The 21,231-nt window shown below is 33.3% G+C and overlaps 1 protein-coding gene, 1 non-coding gene and 1 pseudogene across 3 annotated transcripts in view; 2 read left to right on the plus strand and 1 right to left on the minus strand.

The window, feature by feature from the left end:
* Positions 1–711: 711 nt before the first annotated feature.
* The window catches only part of LOC111283986 (uncharacterized), a 49,027-nt gene continuing 28,507 nt past the window's right edge, over positions 712–21,231 (minus strand). The window contains exons 1-8 of one of the 2 annotated variants that reach the window (XM_022872694.2): positions 4,820–5,180; positions 4,041–4,355; positions 3,624–3,823; positions 3,174–3,524; positions 2,801–3,001; positions 2,589–2,659; positions 1,786–1,925; positions 712–1,311 (exon numbers count right to left, since the gene is read on the minus strand). In XM_022872694.2, the coding sequence (XP_022728429.1) occupies positions 962–1,311; positions 1,786–1,925; positions 2,589–2,659; positions 2,801–3,001; positions 3,174–3,524; positions 3,624–3,823; positions 4,041–4,355; positions 4,820–4,859 (1,668 nt within the window). In that variant the 5' untranslated portion in view covers positions 4,860–5,180 and the 3' untranslated portion in view covers positions 712–961. Of the gene's footprint in view, positions 1,312–1,785; positions 1,926–2,588; positions 2,660–2,800; positions 3,002–3,173; positions 3,525–3,623; positions 3,824–4,040; positions 4,356–4,819; positions 5,181–21,231 lie in introns of those variants that run through there. The other variant, XM_089758669.1, reaches the window with a different exon arrangement.
* Positions 5,253–5,314, plus strand: LOC149519792 (small nucleolar RNA Z102/R77). The gene has a single exon (XR_016341236.1). It is a non-coding gene; the product is annotated as a small nucleolar RNA Z102/R77 (small nucleolar RNA).
* Positions 13,838–17,129, plus strand: LOC149519793 (uncharacterized; annotated as a pseudogene).

Consider the following 21,231-nt stretch of genomic DNA (forward strand, 5'->3'; position numbering starts at 1 on the left):
ATTATTTATGGGTATACCGTATACTATCATATAAAATTGGATAGCTTAGATTTCGTCATAAAAAAGAAAATGCAAGAAATTTACATGCTGAACTTGAATTTAGAGTGTTAATCAATGGAAAGTTTGATAAATATTTCATCAACAAATTTGATTTTTGTTTGTTTTTTAAATTTAATAAATAATTACAAATAATATTTTAAAATTCATAATATAATTAATTAAATAAACAAATTATGAATATAATAAAATTCGTTTATATTCAATTTATTTATGTTCTAAAATATAACCAAACAAAATGATTTGTTTATGTTCAAGATTAATTAATTAAATGAAACGATCACAAACAATATTTAAGTATTCATTAATTAAATGAAATAATCATAAACAGTATTTTAAGATTTGTTAATTAAATGATATAAACAAATTATAAATATAACAAAATTCATTTATATTCGATTGCTTACTTCCTTACAAGAATTTTTGTAGGCTATAAAAGCACAATTCACTAGGATATTTCTGGAAGAATTTCTGCACTTGATTGCAGTTGAAAAGGGGAGGGCTTTATGCTAAAGCAGGCGATAGACTACAGAGTACGGGTTAGACCTTAGGAGGCAGTTCCCAAGAACAAATATTGGCAATGTAAGATGGGTTTGTCAGTAGACTCAATGCCTTTCACAGCATACAAAATGAAGTTGGCTTGATATTATAAACTGGCTTTCAAGCAGACATTGCAAGTTTGCAACTTCCTTATTCAAGATCAACTAGACAACGATTAATGATTTCAGTTGTAAGAAATCTAGGAATGTAAACACATTAGAAACTGTTTAATTTCTTCTGGACTATACCTTCTTCTGCAAAAAATGCTTAAAAACTGCCTCAATATGATCATACCGATCTGAATATATAATTATTTGATAATTTACAGTGTATAAGATGTGATGTTCGAGCTTTTAGCCTGTTCCTACCTGAAAATGCCTTCATCATGGGACATCGGCAAACCTTTTAGTACATCTCGTAAAGCATAATAGTGGCTAACGCATCTGTGGTTTGATATTAAGTTGCTTGAGAGCACTATCTTCTGGAAATGTTCACCTGGATGTCTCCTCCAAAGACTGAAACATTCCCTGTGCCTGTCATCGCTGCTTCCAGCATGATTTTCTACATTCCTCTTCAAATAGTAAACAGTCCCGGGAATAAATAACTCCTCTGACATTGTATAGGCACCTTCCTCTTTCTGAAGTACTGCAACATTTTTTGTTTCTGATTTAGAGGCCGAAGGGACTGACGTCGATTCCTTTCTAAAGGGACCGTCTGTTCAAATAGATTGAAACAGCATTTGTTAAAGAAAGACGTGAACATCTGAAATTAGTAGCAAGGACAGGTGAAAATGGAAGGTATACTAAATGATGCAAATAGGATCCAAACACAATCCAAATACTCTTTGGTATAAAAGCTACATCGTATGCAATAAGATACTGTTTAATGCATATTCTAAAAGCAGGAGTTCAGCTTCATTAATGTACATGACCCAACACCAAAAACCTTCTCTTAAGAAAACCCATTAGAGCTTGTTCTTATGCATACCTTCTCCAAGGTGAATGCATACCTTACGAGAAGCTAATAAGTATAAAGGAAATACGGGAAAAGAATACAAGTCAATTACAATGAAGATATCAGAGACATACATAGCAGGTTAGAAAAAATAATCAGATAGAAGGAAGATTTCCAAGTAATGAGATATCCAATTTGGTGCTACAACAACTGGATTACAGGTGCTACACCTACCAGAAGATTCTCTTTTGCTTTTGAACTTTGCATAATCAGCAAGTTTCCTAGCAACATCTTGTACAGAAGAAACAACCAGTTTGGCATTTGTGACCAAATCTACTATACTTTTCCAGTCTGCCTTCTCCACTACGCTCATCCTATTAAGACAAGGGAATGCAATTAAATTCTTATTGTCACTAAATTTCAATGTGCATGTAAATCCCAGCTTGAAAAACCAGAATACCTTTATGTGACAATGAATAGCCACCTCATTACAAGATATGTAATAAAAGTTATAATATATAAGGAAAAGACCAGTTGCCTGATGCAGGTGATTGTAGCCATTTCCCCTTGCTACAGTGATACATTCATGCACACAAGAAATCAACGATTTCTTGAACAACTGGAGAAAAACTTCAAAGAACAAACAGGATAAGTGCACCGCAATACTGCATAACCTACCCCTACCCCATAGGTATTCCCAAACCATTTATACTTTTACCAGTAAGGTCGGGGAATTTCCCAAAGAATTTATAGTCTTATACCCAAGGGGTAGGGGGTGGGTTATGGGGTATTGGGTGCACTTATCCAGTTGTAGTTAAGTACACTTATTCAAGCCAATATGTAAAAGTAGCACTTTTATTGTGAAAATTTTCCCTTTACATCAATACTAAATTGGGTTTGTAGCATTTCCACTACTCAAAATGCTTTTGACCTCCAAGTAAGCAACTTATTTCACATGCTTCTTTTGTTTCAAATCCCATAAAAGGAACTTCAGAAGGAAAGTTTATATGTTAATTAGATAATGTTGGCATGCCTACCAGTCTGTTTGAAGAATTTCATTCCTCAGCCTTGCTATAGATGCTGCACTTAGTCTAGGTACAATGTCATCCTATATGCAAGGAAAAAGAAAATAAAAAGAAGTCAAAAGATATACAACGAAAATTACTAAACAGAGAAACCCAATTTAATTGAAGGAAATATTCCAATAAAATAAGCTTGTACGATTTACAAGTGGATGAATCTGGCTTACCTGCATTACAATGGTTGTAACGAAATCAGAGCAACTTTCAGCAAGGTCTTTGGAAACACAAGGAGAAGTTGCATATCCAACAGCAGAGACAATGTCGGGGCTAAAACCCAGCTCCATTTTTGACTTTTTACGAAGCATTATTGCCAGTAAAGAAGCTGTTGCAGCTCCAAGAGAATGTCCCACCAGCCTTAACCTAAACCCCTGTAATGAATTAGGCTCACTACGACTACTAAAATAGCAATTTGGGTTTAAAATTAGCAAGTATGCAATAAAGGAAAAGGAAAGGATGTGAATCTAAGGGGGGGGGGGGTGTTAAGAGAAGCCTAAATTAGAATTGAAATAGACGAAACCAGACACAATAAAATTTAACCACCTCATATTTCTCCATGCACTTTCTTATCGTTCCTATTTCATGGTGAAGAAACCAACGAGCAGCTTCAGCTGTCCCGAAGTGAGTTGAATAGCCTTCAAATGTGACCTCTCCATCACTTGACAAAACAATATCAGTAATAAGGTCATAGACAGTATGAGTTCCGCGGATTCCAACTATTACAAGTTTCTTTCTAGGATCAACTCCTATATAATATCCAGGCCTCATCACACTGGAGTTCTTTACAAATTTCAAAACATTGCTTTCTCTAAGCATGCTGGTCCTCGCAAGGACGGAAGCATTATCCTTATAGCACCCAGTCGCTAATTCCATATGGTATATCAGATCTTTGACCTACATCACAAAACCATCTTCATTAGGCTCTTAGTCATACCAGTCTAAAAATCTAAAAACTCTTTGCAGAGGCACTTAATACAAGGGTTCAGCAATTACAATTGAATCTGATGTGATCTTCACACCCTTAACATCCTCAAATGGATTCAAAGACGCCTGACGAAGGTAAATAAGATATAGGCCTATGGTAAGATCTGTCAAGCTCCAATCTTCTATTCCAATCTTACTCCGATGAATGATTGATATGATTTCTGAGATTGATCGAGTGCTGGGCGGGGGTTTATCCCCTAATTCATTTCCTGCAATTTTCAGTTTAAATTGAATCGACCCTTTTAACCACAAAGCCAGAATTGGCAAAAGAAAAAAACTAGAGTGACTAGTCGCTACTCAAAATGCATTGAAACTTCATAACTAGCTTATAAATGTTTATATTATTGATCTCGAGTTTCAAACCACATAACACGGTAATCAATTTGGCAAACAAGATTTCGAGACAAGAATTGACCTAAAACAGACCTATTGGTAGACCCCGCCTACACAATTGCAGAGCTGGGTCAAGAACCTTTGTGAGCCAAGCAAGCTCGAATTTCCACTTGGTAGCACCCACATAATCTTCACCACCAGAAGTATATTTGGATAAGCTGGTATCATAACCAGCCTTCTTATCAATTTCAGGCTTTGAGGGAACTTGAGTCACATCTTTTGCATCTTTCTTTTTATTTAGTTCTTTTCTTCCGTCTGCTTTTGACCATTGTGCCTGGCAACGGTTAAGAATACCGTACACAAACCTAGCATAGAGTTTTTGTCTTTTAATCAAAATGTTGTTATAGTCTGCACCCCAGCGAAAAAAACACAAAGAAACCCAAAATTAGAAAATGAAAAACAAAAAAGATTGAAGGTTTCCACTCTGTTGCCATCAAAACTACACAAAAAGTAGAGATCTTTACTAATAGTTTGGCATTTAATCAGAAACCCAGTCAGAAATTGTGGAGATTGAGGTGTTATTTGTTTTGACTCCATTTCTTATGATTTATCGTACCTCATAATTGTAAATTTAAATTTTTCTAATAGATCATTTTATATTTTTATATTTTTTTAATGTAAAATTGAAAACATCACAATTTCTTGTTAAATGATTATAAAATTTTTTTTTATTATTTTAAAATTTTATTCGTGTTATACTTCGATATGGGGTGACAAAAATTACATTAAAAAATGACAAAGGAAGAAAATTTTAAGTTTTTAATAATTGATAGAGATGGATAAAAAAAAAAATGCTGATGCAAAATACTTACAAAGACTGCGTAAGAAGCGTTTGGCATATTGACTAACCATTAGCGAAGACAGAAATAAAGCGAAGATTAAGAGAGAGTAGTACTAGTAATACTAGGTTTAACAGTGGTTCTGAACGAGCTTGGCGGCGAAAACTCTAGCAGGGTGAAGAGAATAATTTTCAAAGCTAAGGGTATTACAATCATTCAATTAGTTTGAAAAGGTCAAAGTATGATTTTGGGCCTAAGTCTTAAGTCCAACAGATTTTCTAGCTATACATTCTTATCTGTTGCTAGGGTTTTATGCCCAATACCATCAAGCCGTTCCAACAGGGCAGTTCTTAGCTCTGCTTTGGTTGCCTTGTTTCCTTTGGTTTAGGTTTTTTTTAGTTTAGTAATTGTTGTCTGGTTTAACCCCGTCAATGGTTTTGGTTTTGGGTTTTTAAAGGTGGTTTGAGAATGAGATGATGAACTGAATGTTTCCTTATTGGTTTGATTGCCAGCTCTATTTGATCATTCTCTTTATCTTCCCAAATTGACTGTAACACTCTCTGCTTGCAAGATTTTACTGCTTGCTTTCGAATCTCCAAAAAAAAAAAAAATCTTTCTTTTAAATTGTTTTTCTACATTGTTACTCATTTCATTGGTTTTAGTTTTTCTTTTTTTTTTTCAATTTGTTTTAACTTGATTAAAATTATTATGAACCAGAGATGGTTTCCAAGCATTTATAAGTTGCATGCAATGATGCATGTGTCACAGGTCGAGAACTTAAACTTAGCAATGTATGACTTTAGATAGGAGTTATGTTTGGTATGCCTAAGTCTTTTTAAGACTATGTTGAAACTTAATTAACCCCCTAAATGTTTAAAGAGAATAAGAAGGAAAGAGTTAAGGCAAAAGTACATTATTTATTTATAAATATGCACAATTGCTCTTGTAACACAATGTTTCTATGTGTTTTCTATAATAGCTCTCAATATCTAAGTCTTTAATGTTTCCTCTATTCTAAATGAGGGAAGGGCTCTCCTATTTATACTTGAGCCACTTTAAATAAAAGTCTAAGTATATGATCATTATAGGCCTTCTAACCCATTTCAAGGCCCATAGATTCAAGCTAAGTTGGTTAGGCCATTTTTAAAACTCTATTAGTTCTAGGTTCCCTAATGAGCCTCGAGTCTGGAAGGGTGCTGGCACTTCCTCTAAATGCCTGTGTCTAGCAGCTTTCAGATCATTTTTTGCTTGGGTGTTACTCTACTCACAGCAAAAACCTTTTAGAGTCTTCTTTGTCTAGGCACTATAATGCCTATTATAGTCTTTTGTCACAGTTTGCAAGCTGGTCTAGGCCTAAGGGTTCTCTTTGAGTCAAGTAGTAGTTTAAGTTTTAGTGGGATCGAGTTTGACAACCAAAAGGACCAGGCCCTGAAGGGCATTAAAGGTCCAGGTTGAAGGGAACTAGCCTAAAACAGTGGTACAGGCAATGATTAAGATTTTAGAGGCTCAGGCAAGGTGCTCAAGTTTGGTAGAATTGAGCTAGGTTTAGGTACGGACGATGGTGATCAATGTGCAAGCGCATAGTTAGACCTAGGTGTGGCCACTGATGAACAAGATAGAAGCACGTAGTTTAACCAAGGTGCAAGCACGGCTAAGGTGCGGGCACAACTGAACACAATCTTGGAAGGATCAGATTTAAAGGCTTTTAGAAAGCCCGTGCTCAACATAATTTCAGAATTTCAAAGATTATGCTGCAATATCAAATCCCCTATAATTAGGGATTATATCATATCTTCTAGAATCAAGGATTTAAATAAGTGTAATCTCTAGTGTTTAAGAATGTAATATCAACACTAATTGTAAGGGGGACTCAGTTATAAAATAAAAAGTCTCTCATCCTCATTGTACACACTAGAACTATTGAGTAATCAAACTTTACTCTTACCTTACTTTCTATTGTTCTTGTTAACCTTTTTTCAAGCATTTCCCATGCCTTTTGTTTTGCAACAGTCTAGGTGGCCAAGCCCCATAGTCTTGAGTGCCCGAGCACCATCTCGAGTTTAGGCTAATATGGGACACAAAAAAGTCTATTCTCGTGTCCTAGAGTCGCACAAGCTTTATTTTGGAATAGGTAGTAAAAACTAATACTAAAGGGTATTGGAGCTTGGTTCAGACCAGAAGTGGTGTCAAAATTTGGTTTTGGAGTAAGGGACAAAACTTAATACTAAAGGGTGTCGAAGCTTGGTTTAGAACAGAGGTGATAATTAGAGCCTTAGTTCAGAGTGTGCAATAGAACCTTACTCGTGATAAGAAGAGCCAGAGTTGGCATTGGTGCAGGTCAGAAAACTTGTTTATGGGCATCTTAGTATGGTGTATAGGCATCGTGTTGAGTTATGCAAGCATTCTATTATGTGTGTAGGCATTCGATTATGTGGTATGGGCAATTTGCTATGTGGTGCAAGTATCTTAAAATGGTTACTATGCTTATGTGCTAGTTAAATGTCCCTGGTGTGCTCAGTACAAATGTGCTAGAGTGTAGAATAAGAGCTCAATAGATTGTTGCTGTAGTGCTATGGGTATCCTAGGTGTGTTGTATAAGTGTGTAGACTAGTGTTTGATTAAGAGTGTAGGGCATGTTGAACCAATGTGTATGCTAGTACCTGATAGTTTGTGCTGTGCTAGTGTGTCATACTAACAGATTGATATGTTGGTTTACGAGGACCAGAACCAGATCGCTTGAGTGCCTATTAGAGTTGAGGCTATCCTTTGGTTTGTCCATTCATGGTTTAATAATTTATGTGTTTTAGGCTGTGGTATGGCTAGGGAAAACTAGGCAAAGGGCTAGTGTGAGAGCCATGAAGAGTACCTACCTATAGATAAATGGAGGAAGGCTAATGCAAGATATGTGCTAATGGACATTCGATTAGCAAAGTGTAAGGAGACCATTTTTTAGATAACAGATTAGCTTGAAGACATTGAAAGATTCTTGAAAAAGGTAATAAAGAAGCTTATGCAGTGTAATAAGGCATTAGAGTCTATGTTGACAACCTTGCAAGAAAGGCTAACAAGGCTAAAGGTTGACCATGTTGCATTACAAGCTACTGTGATTATTGGTGCAAGTTTGAGACCCAGAGTGAAGGTGCCTAAGCATTTCATAGATGGTTTGAAGTCATGGATAAAGGTCGATCTACAATGTAAAAATTTACAAAAGTTGAGTTAGGCCAAAGTTGTTATGGAATCAATAACTTAGGTTGAGTGCATTAAATCTCCAAAGTTTAAGAAAAAAAGCATGACTAAGGGAGATATAGGTGATTATTCCTTAAAGAAGGAAAGGGTTACAAAGAAGCCCAAATTTTATAAGGCTGATAGAGGTGCTAGTAAAGGCAAAGAGAAAAGCCATTGATTACTATTTTTGTGTCGATCTATATTGGGTTAGAGAACGCTGAAAGCTTTCAACCATTAAACGAGTAGAGAGGTTGTCTAAAGGTAAAAGTAGTAGTGGTGAACACACCAAAAATAGCATAAAGAGGAGCAACCAGGTGCTATTCGAAATTGTCGAGGGGTTGAAACCTCTCAAGGAGTTGATGAAGAGAAACTGGTGGCAACCAAATACCACAGTATGAGTTCCAAAGTGCAACCAGATTCTTCACAAAAAAATATGTTTAGACAACTCAAAGAAAGTGTAAGAAATGTAGGCAGTGTAGCTGAAAGAGACCATTGTAGCATAGTGTTGAAAAACTTAAGACCGAAAGTAGAAAAAGTCAGTAGAGTACAAGTTCGGGTAGAGGATCAAAATGTTAGAAAATTGGTTCATGGAGTAAGAGAAGGAACCAACGTACAAGGTGGGTGCATAATTTCCTTAGCAAAGAGAACATTGCTAGAATGAGTCAGAGAAAATGTCATGATCTACAAGTTGATCCAAGCCTCGGGCTAGGGGTTTTCTTCGAATCAAATAACAATTCTAATTTTAACATGATCAAGTCTGACAAATATGGGGACTGAGTCTTGAGGTGCACTGGAGGTTCAGGTCATAGGGAACTAACTTAGAATAGTAGTAAGGGCAATGATTAAGACTCTAGAGGCTTAGGTAAGGAGTTTAGGTTCAGCAGAATTAAGCTAGGCCTAGGTGTGAGTGTTGGTGATCAATATGCAGGCACACAGTCAGACCTTGGTATAGTCACTGATGATCAAATTGGGGGTACGGGATCAGACCTAGGTGTGGGCACAATTGAATACAATCATGGAAGGATTGGATATGGGGGCTTTTAAAATGCTAGATGCTTAGTATAATTCCAAAAGGTCAAATATTGTGTTGCAATATCAAATCCCTTATAACTGAGGTTGAATCATATCTCTTAGAATCAAAGAATTTAAATCAGTGTAATCCCTAAAATTTAGAAATATAATCTCAGCACTAATTGTAAAAGGGATTCAACTATAAATAGAGAGTCTCTACCCTCACTGTACATACCAGAGCCATTAAATAATCAAACCTTGCTCTTACCTTACTTTTTGTTATTCTTGTTAGCTTTTTCTCAAGCATTTTTTGTACCTTTTATTTTACAGAAGTTTGGGTGATCAAGCCCTACAATCCTAAGTACCTATGCATCATTTCGAGTTTAGGCTAATATGAGATGTGGAATGCATTCCTATGTCCTAGAATCATGTGAGTTTGGTTTCAGAGTAGGTGGTAAAACCTAATACTAAAAGGTATCGAAGCCTGGTTCAAACAAAAAGTGGTATCAAAGTTTGGTTTTGGAGTAGGTGGTAGAACCTTATACTAAAGGGTATTGAAGCTTGGTTTAAAACAGAGATAGTAACCAAAGCCTTGGTTCGAAGTATGCAACAGAACCCTACTCGTGACAAAAAGAGCTAAAGTTATTATGAAAGACAAAGTTGGTGTTGGTATAGGTCCGGACCTTATGTGCGGGCATCCTAGTGCGATGTGCTAATATTATACTGAGTTATACAGGCATCTTATTATATGTACCAACATTTGACTGTATGGTATGATAGTTTGCTATATAGTACATAGATCCTAGAAAGTTACTATACTCATGTGTCAGTGAAACGCCCCTGGTGTAATAGGTGTGGGCATGTTAGAGTGCAGAACAAGTACTCAATAAATTGTTGCTATGGGGCTGTAGTTGTGTTAGGCATGCTATGTAGGTGTGTAGACTAGTGCTTGACTGAGAATGTAGGGTGTGTTGAGCTAGTGTACAAACTAGTGCCTGATAGTATGTGCAATATTGGTATGCCATATTGACAGATTGGTGTGTTGGTTTGTGGAGATCGAAATTGGATTGTTTAAGTGTCTACTAGAGTAAAGGTAATTCTTTAGTTTGTGCATTCGTGGTTTAACAATTTATGTGTTTTGAGCTATGGCATGGTTAGGGAAAACTAGGTAAAGGGCTAGTGTGTGAGCCATGAAGAATGCCCACCTATAGATAAGTGGAGGAAAGTTACGGCAAGATATGTGCCAATGGACATTCCATTAGCGAAATGCAAGGAAGCCATTTTTCAAATAACAAATAGGCTTGTGGACATTGAGGGATCCTCAAATCAGGTAATAGAAAGCTCATCCAGTGTAATGTGGCATTGGAATCCATGTTGACAACCTTGTGAAAGGAGCTAACCAGGCTCAAGGTTGACCATGCTACATTGCAAGCTACCGTGGTTGTTAGTGAGGGCTTGGGACCCAAAGTGAAGGTGCCTAAACATTTCATGGATGGTCTGAAACTGTGGGTAAAGGTCAAGTTGTAGCATAGAGGCATACAAAAGTCAAGTTAGGCTAGAGTTGCTACGAAATCAATGACTCAAGTTGAGTGCACAGAGTCTTCAAAGCCTAAAAAAAAATGCATGAGTGGGGGAAACACAAGTGATCGTTCCTCAAAGAAGGAAATGGCTACAAAGAAGCCCAAATTTCATAAGTTGATAGAGTCACAAATAAGGGCAAAGAGAAAAAGCCTTTGAGTTGCTATTTTTGTGTCAATTTATATCAAGTTAGGTAGTGCTCAAAGTTTTCAACCATTAAGTGGGCAAAGAGGTTGTCCGAAGGTAAGAATAGCAATGATGAACAATACTAGAAAGAGCCCAAAGAGGAACGACCAGGTGTTATTCGAGATTATCAAGAGGTTGAAACTTCTCGAGAAGCTCATGAGAGAAAATCAGTGGCAACTAATTGCCACAGCATGAGTCCCAAAGTATAGCCAAATTTCTTATAGGAGAGTGTGCTGTGGAGAACTCAGAGGAAATACAAGAAGCATTAGTAGCACGGACGAAATGGACTATTGTAGTAAAGTACTGAGGAACTTAGGATTGAGAGCAACGAAAGTAGTAGAGTACATGTTCGAGTATAAGATCGAAATGTTGGAAAATTGGTTCATACCAAAACCATTGAGTAATCAAACCTTACTCTTGCCTTGCATTCTGTTGTTCTTGTTAGCCTTGCTTAAAGTACTTCCGTGACTTTTGTTTTACAGTAGCCTAGGTGGCCAATCCCCATAATCTTGAGTGCCTAAGCACTATTTTGAGTTTACACTAATCTAGGTTACAAAAAAGTCCATTCCTATGTCCTAGAGCTATGCGAGCTTGGAACTTAAGTTTCAGCCCTTGACACCTGCATTCGACCTTTCTTGAAACCTTCTAGACCATGCACCTAACCTGTTTTTAAGTTACTTTAAACCTTTCTATACTTACGTGCCTGGCTTGTCTCTAGGTTATTTTAGACCCTTCGTTACCTGATAGCCTGCACCATATTGTTAGGGTATTCTAGAACTTTTCAATGAGTGGTGCTCATACCAAGCATTAGGTTGCTCACCTTAGGGCGTAGTCCTACATCTCGACTTAGACCCTGGCTTGCAACCTTTAGTCTTGTATGTGCCTTTAAGGTCTCGATCTTGATCATTCCACCATTTTGAGCAAGTCCCTTTATATGACCCACTTGGGCTTGAATTCATGCGCGTTTCGATTTCAATCCTCCCATCATCTTGAGCAAGTCCCCTTATATGACCCATTTAGGCTTGAATTCATGCGCAAGTTATCATGCATGCATGTTAACTCTTTGCCATTAGAGCTAGAGATTAGTTTCTTGTCCCATTGTATTTTTTGGGTTGAAAATAAGAAAGACAAAATGGCCATTGAAAGAATAAAAAAAAACAAAATAGTAAACTACAAGGATTCATAGCGATTTAATAGTAAAATAACAATCACAAAATTACGGTAGCACCACCACCCACAACCGTTATTAGATAAAATGTTGATGAGAAATTCATTTATAGCAAAAACGAAGAGTAACGGTCGTAAAATAATGGCGTAACAGGGAATAGAGGTAATAACAGACTGTTATTACTGCTATTCTATTTTTCTACTCACTGATCTAATAGTTCAAGAAAAAAAATAAAATTTTAAGTGTGCAGAATAAATGAATAAGCCTGCGAAAGTAAAAGTAAAAGCAAAAGCAAAAGCAAAAGCAAAAAATAAAACTCAGAATCTCAGATCTTTAGCATTAAAATAAATCTAAAATAAGCTAGAAAACAGATCAATTATTTCAAGTTTCAACCATTCAATCGGCACTTTGGCACCCAAATTCAAATCACCCTCAAGTTTCAATCAACATTCAAGATCAAATAAGGTAAGAAAAGAAAGTTAAATTACCTTTTTTTTTTTTTACAAAATTTTTGTAAAATGATGTTTATTATGAGAGTTTGAGAGAGATGAACAAGGTATTTCGTAGGTACTAGGCAAGTGGTAGTGATAAAAGGATGTGAGAAAAAATGAGAGATGAACAAACAAGAAAGAAGAAAAAAATTCTAGAAAACCAAGCTCTAGAAGGCAGCACGAAGAAGAAGATGAACAGAAGAGAGCAAGTGTGTTTCTAGAAGGGTCTGCTAAAAAGAATTAACAAATTGGGGATATTGGGCACGTGGGGAGAAATTGGATGGGGTGGGGAGGGATTGGGTGTAGTGAGGCGTTGGGGGGAAGGTGATGAGGGATTGGGTGGGGTGAGGTGTTAGGAGGGTGGGATTGAATTTTTTATTTAATTTTGTAATTAAATTTTAGATAAAATTTAATTAGTGGTTTTGAAAATTTATAATTAAAAAAAAGAGATTAATAATTTAATATAATATATATAGATTTTATATGAAAAATTTTGATAAATTTTTTTGTATAAGTTAGATGAAAAATAATTAAAATTAAATATTATATTTTGATTGTGTTATATATTAATTTATAATTTTGTATATGAATTTTAATATTTTTTTGTTGTTTTGATATTTATATTATCGTCAATTCTTTTGATATTAGATTAATTCTTGTTATTTTTGTGTAATTATTGAAGATTGTATTTATTATATAATTATTGAAAGTTATTTGTGATAAAAAAATTTATATAAATTAGTGTATCAAAAAATTGAGTTACTTAATAAATTTAGTATTTTATGATCTATTATTCTTATTGAGATTAAAAACTAAAAAATAAAAAATATAGGTTTGAAAATTTTATTAAAATATAAGTTTGAAAATTTTTAATTTTTGAATTTTTTTTAAATAAAATCTAATTAGAGGGATTGAAGATTTATAATTAAAAAAAATTAAGTGATTAATAATTTAATATGATATATATAGAGATTTTAGATGAAAATTTTTGATAAATTTTTTTGTATAAGTTAGACGAAAATTATTTAAAATTAAATATTATATTTTGATTGTGTTAGATATTAATTTATAATTTTGTATATGAAATTTAATAAATTTTTTCTATTACTTTAATATTTATATTATTGTCAATTCTTTTGATATTAGATTAATTCTTGTTATTTTTGTGTAATTATTGAAGATTGTATTTATTATATAATTATTGAAAGTTATTGGTGATAAAAAAATTTATATCAATTTGTGTATAAAAAAGATTAAGTTATTTAATAATATTCTTAAGATTAAAAACTAAAAATTAAAAAATTTAGCGTAAAATCAATTTTTAATGATGTAATAAGTAATATTAATATTTCTAAATATAAGTTTATTTTGTTTTTATACAAAATAGCAAGTATGCCATCACGTAAAGAGTTTTCGAGTAAAGGAGTAGAGGGCGTGCCAAGTGATGATGTAGGTTGGCATTTTGGAATACCTATGCCAAATACAAGAGGAAATGTTTCATGTAAACTTTGTGGTAAAGTTGTAAAAGGAGGAATAACACGTTTCAAAGAACACATTGCTCATAAAATTGGCAATGTTGTACCATGCCCCAATGTTACTGGTATGTTATATTTTTTTAATTCCTTTGAAAATATTATTGTTAATTTCTTAATAAAAATTATAAAATTACATAAGCATGTGTAACTAATTTTCTCTATTTTTTTTTAGCTATATTATTAATAGGAATAGTAAGAGAAAGTATGATGAAACTCTTTCAAGAAAGCAAATCCAAAAAAGCTGACAACAAAAGGAGAAAAAATGAATTTTTATCACAGTTAAGAAAAGAAGATGATTATGAAAGATTTATTGATGAAGATATCGCTATTAGACAAGCCATGCCAGATAGTATCCAATCACAACATGAGTGGCACAAAAGATAAAATTCAGACAAAGAACTAGTGGTTAAAGTAACATATATGAAGAAGGACGAAGCTCTCATGACTCAGTTGCTGAATATTTTGAAGAAAGAATAAGCAAATCAATTCCAAATGAGTCTGAATTTTCATTAAAGAGAGCTATACCTGAATTGGTTAGAAGTAAGAGTTCAAGACAACCAAACGTAAGTAATTCATTTTTAAAGACATTAAGAAGAAAGATGGGTGAATCAGTATCAAAATTTTTGATATATGATTGACTTCCTTTTTAGTTAGCAAATTCTTCATGGTTGCATAATTTAATTTTTATGGCAGCAGAAGTTGGCCAACATATAAAACTTTCAACACCTTATGAGGTCTCGGATGTGAATTTAGAGTTTGAGTATCAACAAGTTCATGAATGGGTTAATGGATTAAAAACTCATTGGAATGAATTGGGTGTCACTTTGATGTGTGATGGTTGGACCGATAGTTTAAATCAAATGTATATCATTAATTTTCTTGTTTACTGTAGTAAATGGATCATTTTTTGAAAATTTGTAGATGTCTCAAGTGTTCGTAGTAGAGATACAAACTTTTACTATAGATTATTAGATGAAGTTGTGGAAAAAATTAGAGAAAAATACATTGTTCAAATAGTCACTGATAACGAGACAGCACTTAAGGCCGCAAAAAAAAAACTAATGGAGAAAAGAAAATATTTGTATTGGACAACATGTTCAGCTTATTGTTTGAACTTGTGCCTTGAAGATATTGGAAAGAAAAAAATGTGGCAAAGGTTTTGGATAATGCAAAGAAAGTGACTTGTTTTATATACAATCATATTTGTACTGTTAATTTATGAAGAAATATACACATGGGAAGCAAATACTTCGTTCTACTCTTACCCGATTTACCACTCATTTCATACTGTTAGAAGAAATAATAGGGCAAAAGCAATGTTTGAGAGAGATGTTCAATTCAAAGGTTAGTACTTAGTAACTAGTACAACTATTTAAATCTAGCATCTTTTTATGATATCATTGTTTAAAATATTAATTTAAAACATATTACTCTAAAAATTTATTGATGAATAGATAGGAATTTAAAGATTCAAAATGGGGACAACAAAAATTAAAACCTGCTTATAAAGCCAAAAAAAATCATTTTGAGAAAAGATTTTTGGAAAAAAGCAGGTGATATAATAAAAGTTTATAAGCATTTGGTAAAAGTGTTGCGTTTTATAGATGGTGATGAAAAACCAACAATGGGCTTTATTTACGAGGCTGTGGATAGAGCTAAACAAGCAATTCAACAAAATTGTCGTTGTTCTGCTGAATATGAAAAGATTATTGACAATATATAGAGTTTCATGCACTTTGACTTGCATTCAGCTGGTAAATAAACCAAGAATATAGATGGTATTTAAAAAATATGTTTATTTTTTATACTTAAATTGCTTATATATTTATTTTTTTATTACTTTAATATAATATTGTTATGAATTATGTTTAGGTTACTATCTAAATCCATAATTTCAATTTGGAGTGGAACATTCTACAAATGTGTTTAAAGAAACATTAGAAGGTATAAAAACAATTATTAAAGGATTAGAACCTTCGATAGATACTCAAATCAGAATGATTAATCAAGTTAGTAGTTAATACTATTTTATAACTTTAACATTTATTTATGTGTTAAAAATTAAATTATTTTTTATTTATTCATTTATAATTGTATTTTCAATCGATGTAGTTGTTATTATTTCAAGACAAACATGAAACATTTGGTACTCCACAAGCACAAAGAGCTTGAAAGCAAATGAATTCAGGTAAATAGTAAATTAAATAATTATAATTTATTTATATTAATTAATTGTATAGCACATTAAAATTTAATTTAAATAATTTTATACAACTGAGTGGTGGATGATATATGACACTTGTGTTCCTGAATTACAAAAACTAGCAATCAAAGTGCTTAGTCAAACAACATCTGCATCAAATTGTAAACGTAATTGGAGCATATTTAGTTATATTCACACCAAAGCAAGAAACAGATTGAAGTTTGAAAGACTTCAGAAACTTGTATATACGTATTATAACATGAGGCTGAGGATAAGATATCATAAAAGAATGAGCATTGATGAGATAAATAATAGTTTTAATCCTATTAGTCTTGACTATATTTTTAAAGATGATGATCTACTAATAGAATGGCTGCAAGAGAAAGAAAATCCTTTATTAGATGGTTAAAACTCTGATTGGTTGTCTGCAGATAATTTTGATAATGAAATAAATGTTGAACAATCACGCCAATCTCAAGAAAAGAATGTGTTTTATTCAAGTTCAAGTTCAAGTCCAACACCAAGTTAGAGTGATGATGGTGGTGGTTTAAGTCCAGATGATGATGATGATGATGATGGTGATGATGCGAATTTTGGTGATAATATGGATGCAAATTGATCTTACAGCCCACCTGGAGGAGAATTTGGGCTTGCTGTTACTGATGGACTTTTCACTAATATGGTAGAATACGGAGTAAATCCATTTACTGAATCTAGTGAGTGTCAAAGTGCACGTACAGCTCAATCAAAAGAAAAAGCCAAAAAGCACCACTATGATATTTCTAGAGGTTCTTCATCTTTAGCTGAGAGAAAAAATTCTAGTAACTTTGAATATAGTGAATCATCTGCTAGTACTCAAGGACATTACTATCCACCAGAACAACTTAATTTTCAACCTCCTCATGGTTATCCACCTCCATATGGTTATTATCCACCTCAAATGTATGATTTACCACAAATGTATCCCTTACCACAAATGTATCATCCTCAAATATATTCTCCACCTCAAATGTATCAAGAACAAAGGCCTCAGGGATAGAGATGGAGTCAACTTGGCTCTCAAAGTGAAGATAGAGAATCCGATCCTCATCGTCATTTTACTATATGGTAAAATTTGAAATATATATCAATAATTGTAATTGATGGAATTTGAAATTATTATATTTTTAAGTTTGTAATTTTATTAACTATAAATGCTTGGTATTTAACATATTATGTTTTGTTAATATTTGATTTGTCTAGAATTAATATTGAATATAAACTTGACCAAGAAAAATTTTGTGGATAAACCAAATATGAATGCTTTTTATAATCTAAATAAAATTGTGAATAATTTGTTTAGAAAATAAAAAACATAGAGTGTCATAAACTATTTTAAAAATCATTGAATAAGAGTTTTTATAATTATAATTATAATTATTACATTTTATAATAAATTGTGCAAAAACAAATTCATGACCGTGATGACCGTAGTGATCACAATGATTTCGTTATATCTGAAAACGAGACAAACACGATGTGATAAAAAATGTGATTACGACTGCTATTTAAATCTTTGGTAAACTCTGCAACAAATGATAAAGCAGCAAGTGGATTTTCATGAGGCCATATGCTTATTTAAAGCCTTGTCTAGAAGTATAAGCATCGGAAAGCAAGCAATGTAGAAAGAAAAAATAATGATCTGAAAATAAAGAAAGTTGTGATGAAATTTTGGGTTTTGGATATAACTGTATTGGGTGGGGGGATCACAATCGGCTGTCTTTGCAGTGTTTTTACAGAAAAGGCCATTGTAATGGACAATTAACATGTACAGTATTAAATTTCTGTCCATAGCATTTTCTGTAAGTAATTACTAATTTCATGGTTCTTAAAACAGTTTAAATGTCATGTCCTTAGCCTTGTAGGATGAAATAGAAATTGCCAGGGAATATGCTCTGCTGTTTTTGTCTTTATTCAGTGAAAGAGAAAAAGGATTGGCCTGTGTGACCATGTCTAATTCTCTTCAAACAGTTATGATGGTGGTTCTAGCATACTTTGTTCTTTGTGAAAAACTATACACAGGCAGTTAAAATGTAAAACAAATGTTCATTTTAAACTTTCAAAAGAACTTCAGATAAGAAAGATGAAGAGATTGCTTATCTAACAAGCTTGATTTACTTTTAACAGCTTCTGTAGAGTAGCCAAGAAGAAGTAAATAAGCTCAGACCTCAATATTTAGAATTCAAAAGATAACAGCTATGTTTGTCTATAATTGTCAATTTGGAAGTTGCATGGTATATATAATTAGACTTGTGAATTAATCTGCATAAATGATGAATTCACATATCTTACTGTAAACACAACTACACTACAGAAACCATGAGCAAGTTAATAAAAGTTCTTCTACTGAAATGATGGTTCAAACTCTAACCACACATCGACTCATTCAAAGTCGGTTTCTTTTATTCTGTCTTTTGGACTCAACTAAATATATAAAGTCCATTAAAGATTTCATCCAAAGGGGAGAGCTATCCCTAATCTGCTGAATCCTTCCTAAACCATCATGTATATGGATGGCTTCAAGAAAGGCTTCTACCGAACCAAGGCTTTTACTGGATTGGCATTAAGATTGGTGTAAGCGAGTATGCTATGAATTCGGAACTCATTTATATTTATGCAAATTACAATTACTGGCTTGGTGTATGAAACATGTGACACCACAGGATTATATTTTATCAATTTTAATATCACAGAAGATGAATTTGCTGCATTATTGCATATGTTTTAGATGGAGATTTACTTGTATTTCTTTAATAAAAAAAAATGACAAACATAGCTTTTCAAAAGATCCAACTTCAAAATGCCATTACAGTAAAGCAACGATTGAGATTTGACAGCACCAAGATGTTCTCAATCACATTTTCTACTCCAAACAAGGGTGGGGAAGAAAAGAATAAGCGGTTGTAAGAATATTAGTATTAAGAATATCATTATTTAAGTAGTGCTCCCTACTGGCAAATCATTCAATTCATTTTCTGTAAATGTTTGAGATAATAGGTTGTCAAGAACCCACAAAAGGCTTGCTATATAAAATAATATGCCCAGTATTATTCTTGACATTACATAATCCACTTTGCAATATGACATTTGTGCCTATACATTGTAAACGCTAAATTTTGTCTGGATATTTTACTATTTTTGTTTAGACATGTTTTTTATTTCATTATAATTTTTTTAATTTATAATACGATACATTTTTAAATGCTCGAGATGAAGTCTAACATGGGTCCAAAGTGAGGCCGATTATATTGATTCGAATAATAACTAAAATGACACAATAAAAAACCTAATAAAAGTCCATTCATAAAATCCATTAATGGTTTATTGTTGACTATTAAACAAAAAACTAAATAAAATATGTATAAATATAATAATAAATATAATAATAAAAATAAAATAAAAAAGTAATAAAAAACATAAGGAAAAGCTTGGCAATATATATATATATATATATACAAAAAAAAAATTAAAAGGATTTTGAAAAGCCCAAACAAAAGGGCTAAAGCCTTAAAACACTAGCTCCCTGTTAAAGGCCCGTTTGATGGCCCATGAAAGAGGCCCGTTTGGCTTAAAGTTTCAGCTTGAAAATGAGGCCATTTGGCCTAAGTTTGTTGCATGAAGATCACATGAAGATAAGGAAAAACTGTGGAAAAACTGACACAAAACCGTGCATGGAATTGCATGAAAAAACTGTATGTGTGCGGTTGGAACGTGGGTGGATGAAAAGTAGAAAATGTGAAGGAAGCCTGACCAAAAAAAGAAAGGAGCAGAAAAACAAGGAAAAGAGTAGAGGTTGACAACGTGAAGAGAGAAGTTTTTGGTGGAAGGAAAAATTGGGCAGAAAAAAATGAGTAGGAGAACGTGAAACCAAAAAAAAAAAGAAAAACTGAAAGCCCGGCAAAAAAAAAAGCAAAAATAGTAAAAAAAAAAAAGAAAAGACTTGAAAAAAAAAAAGGGAAGAGGAGAGCCATCTGAAGCAGAAAAACCCACTAGAAAAAAGGAGAAAGCATGGGCAAGCAGTAGCAAAGGGAAAAAAAAACAAAAGAAAAGAAAAAAAAGATAAAAAAAAATTAAGAAACAGCAAAAAAGAATACTGGAAGTACCAGGAAAACCAACAAAAAATTGAGCAGAAAGGCATTCAAAAAAAAAACTGACCAACAAGAAAAACTGAAGGCATGGGCAGGGATTCAAATAACGGATTGATGCGGAATAGCGATCGCAAAATTACGGTAGCGCTGCTCTCTGTCATCATTAATAGATAAAAAACGGTTGAAAAATTCATTCACAGCAAAAACGGAGAGTAACGACCGTAAAATAATGACGTAACGGAAAATAGCGGCAATAACGGACCGTTATTGTCACTATTTCATTTTTCTACTCAACTCATGGATCTAATAGTTCTAACAAAAAAATAAAATTTTAAGCCTGCAAAATAAAACAACGAACCTGCAAAAGTAAAAGTAAAAGCCAAATCAAAAAAATAAAGCTCACAATCTTAGATTTTTATCATAAAAAAAATTTTAAAACGAGCTAGAAAACAGATCAATTATTTCAAGTGTCAACTTTCAACCATTCAAACGGTATTTTCGGCATTCAAATTCAAATCAATCTCAAGTTTTCAATCAATATTCAAGATTAAATAAGGTAAGAAAAAAAAGTTAAATTACCTTTTTTTTTATAAATTTTTTGTAAAATGATCTGTTGTGTCTTGTAGAGTTTGAAAGACGAACGAGATATCTGTAGATACTAGACAAGTCAACAAGTGATACTGATAAAGAGATGTGAGAGAAAATGAGAGATGAAAAAAAATAAGAAAAAATTTCTAGAAAACCAGTGAAGGTAAGATGCAAGACGAAGAAGAAGATGAACAGAAAAATGGAGCTTTTTTAGAAGGGTCTCCGTTTGCTAGAAAGAATTAAACAAATTTGATATATTAGGCACGTGGAGCGATTGGATTGGGTGGGGAGGATTGGGTGTGGTGGGGCGTTGGGGGGAAGGTGGGGATGGAT

Source organism: Durio zibethinus, chromosome 3 (assembly GCF_047325235.1).
Source record: "Durio zibethinus cultivar Kanyao isolate XHJ-2024 chromosome 3, ASM4732523v1, whole genome shotgun sequence".
NCBI lineage: Eukaryota > Viridiplantae > Streptophyta > Magnoliopsida > Malvales > Malvaceae > Durio > Durio zibethinus.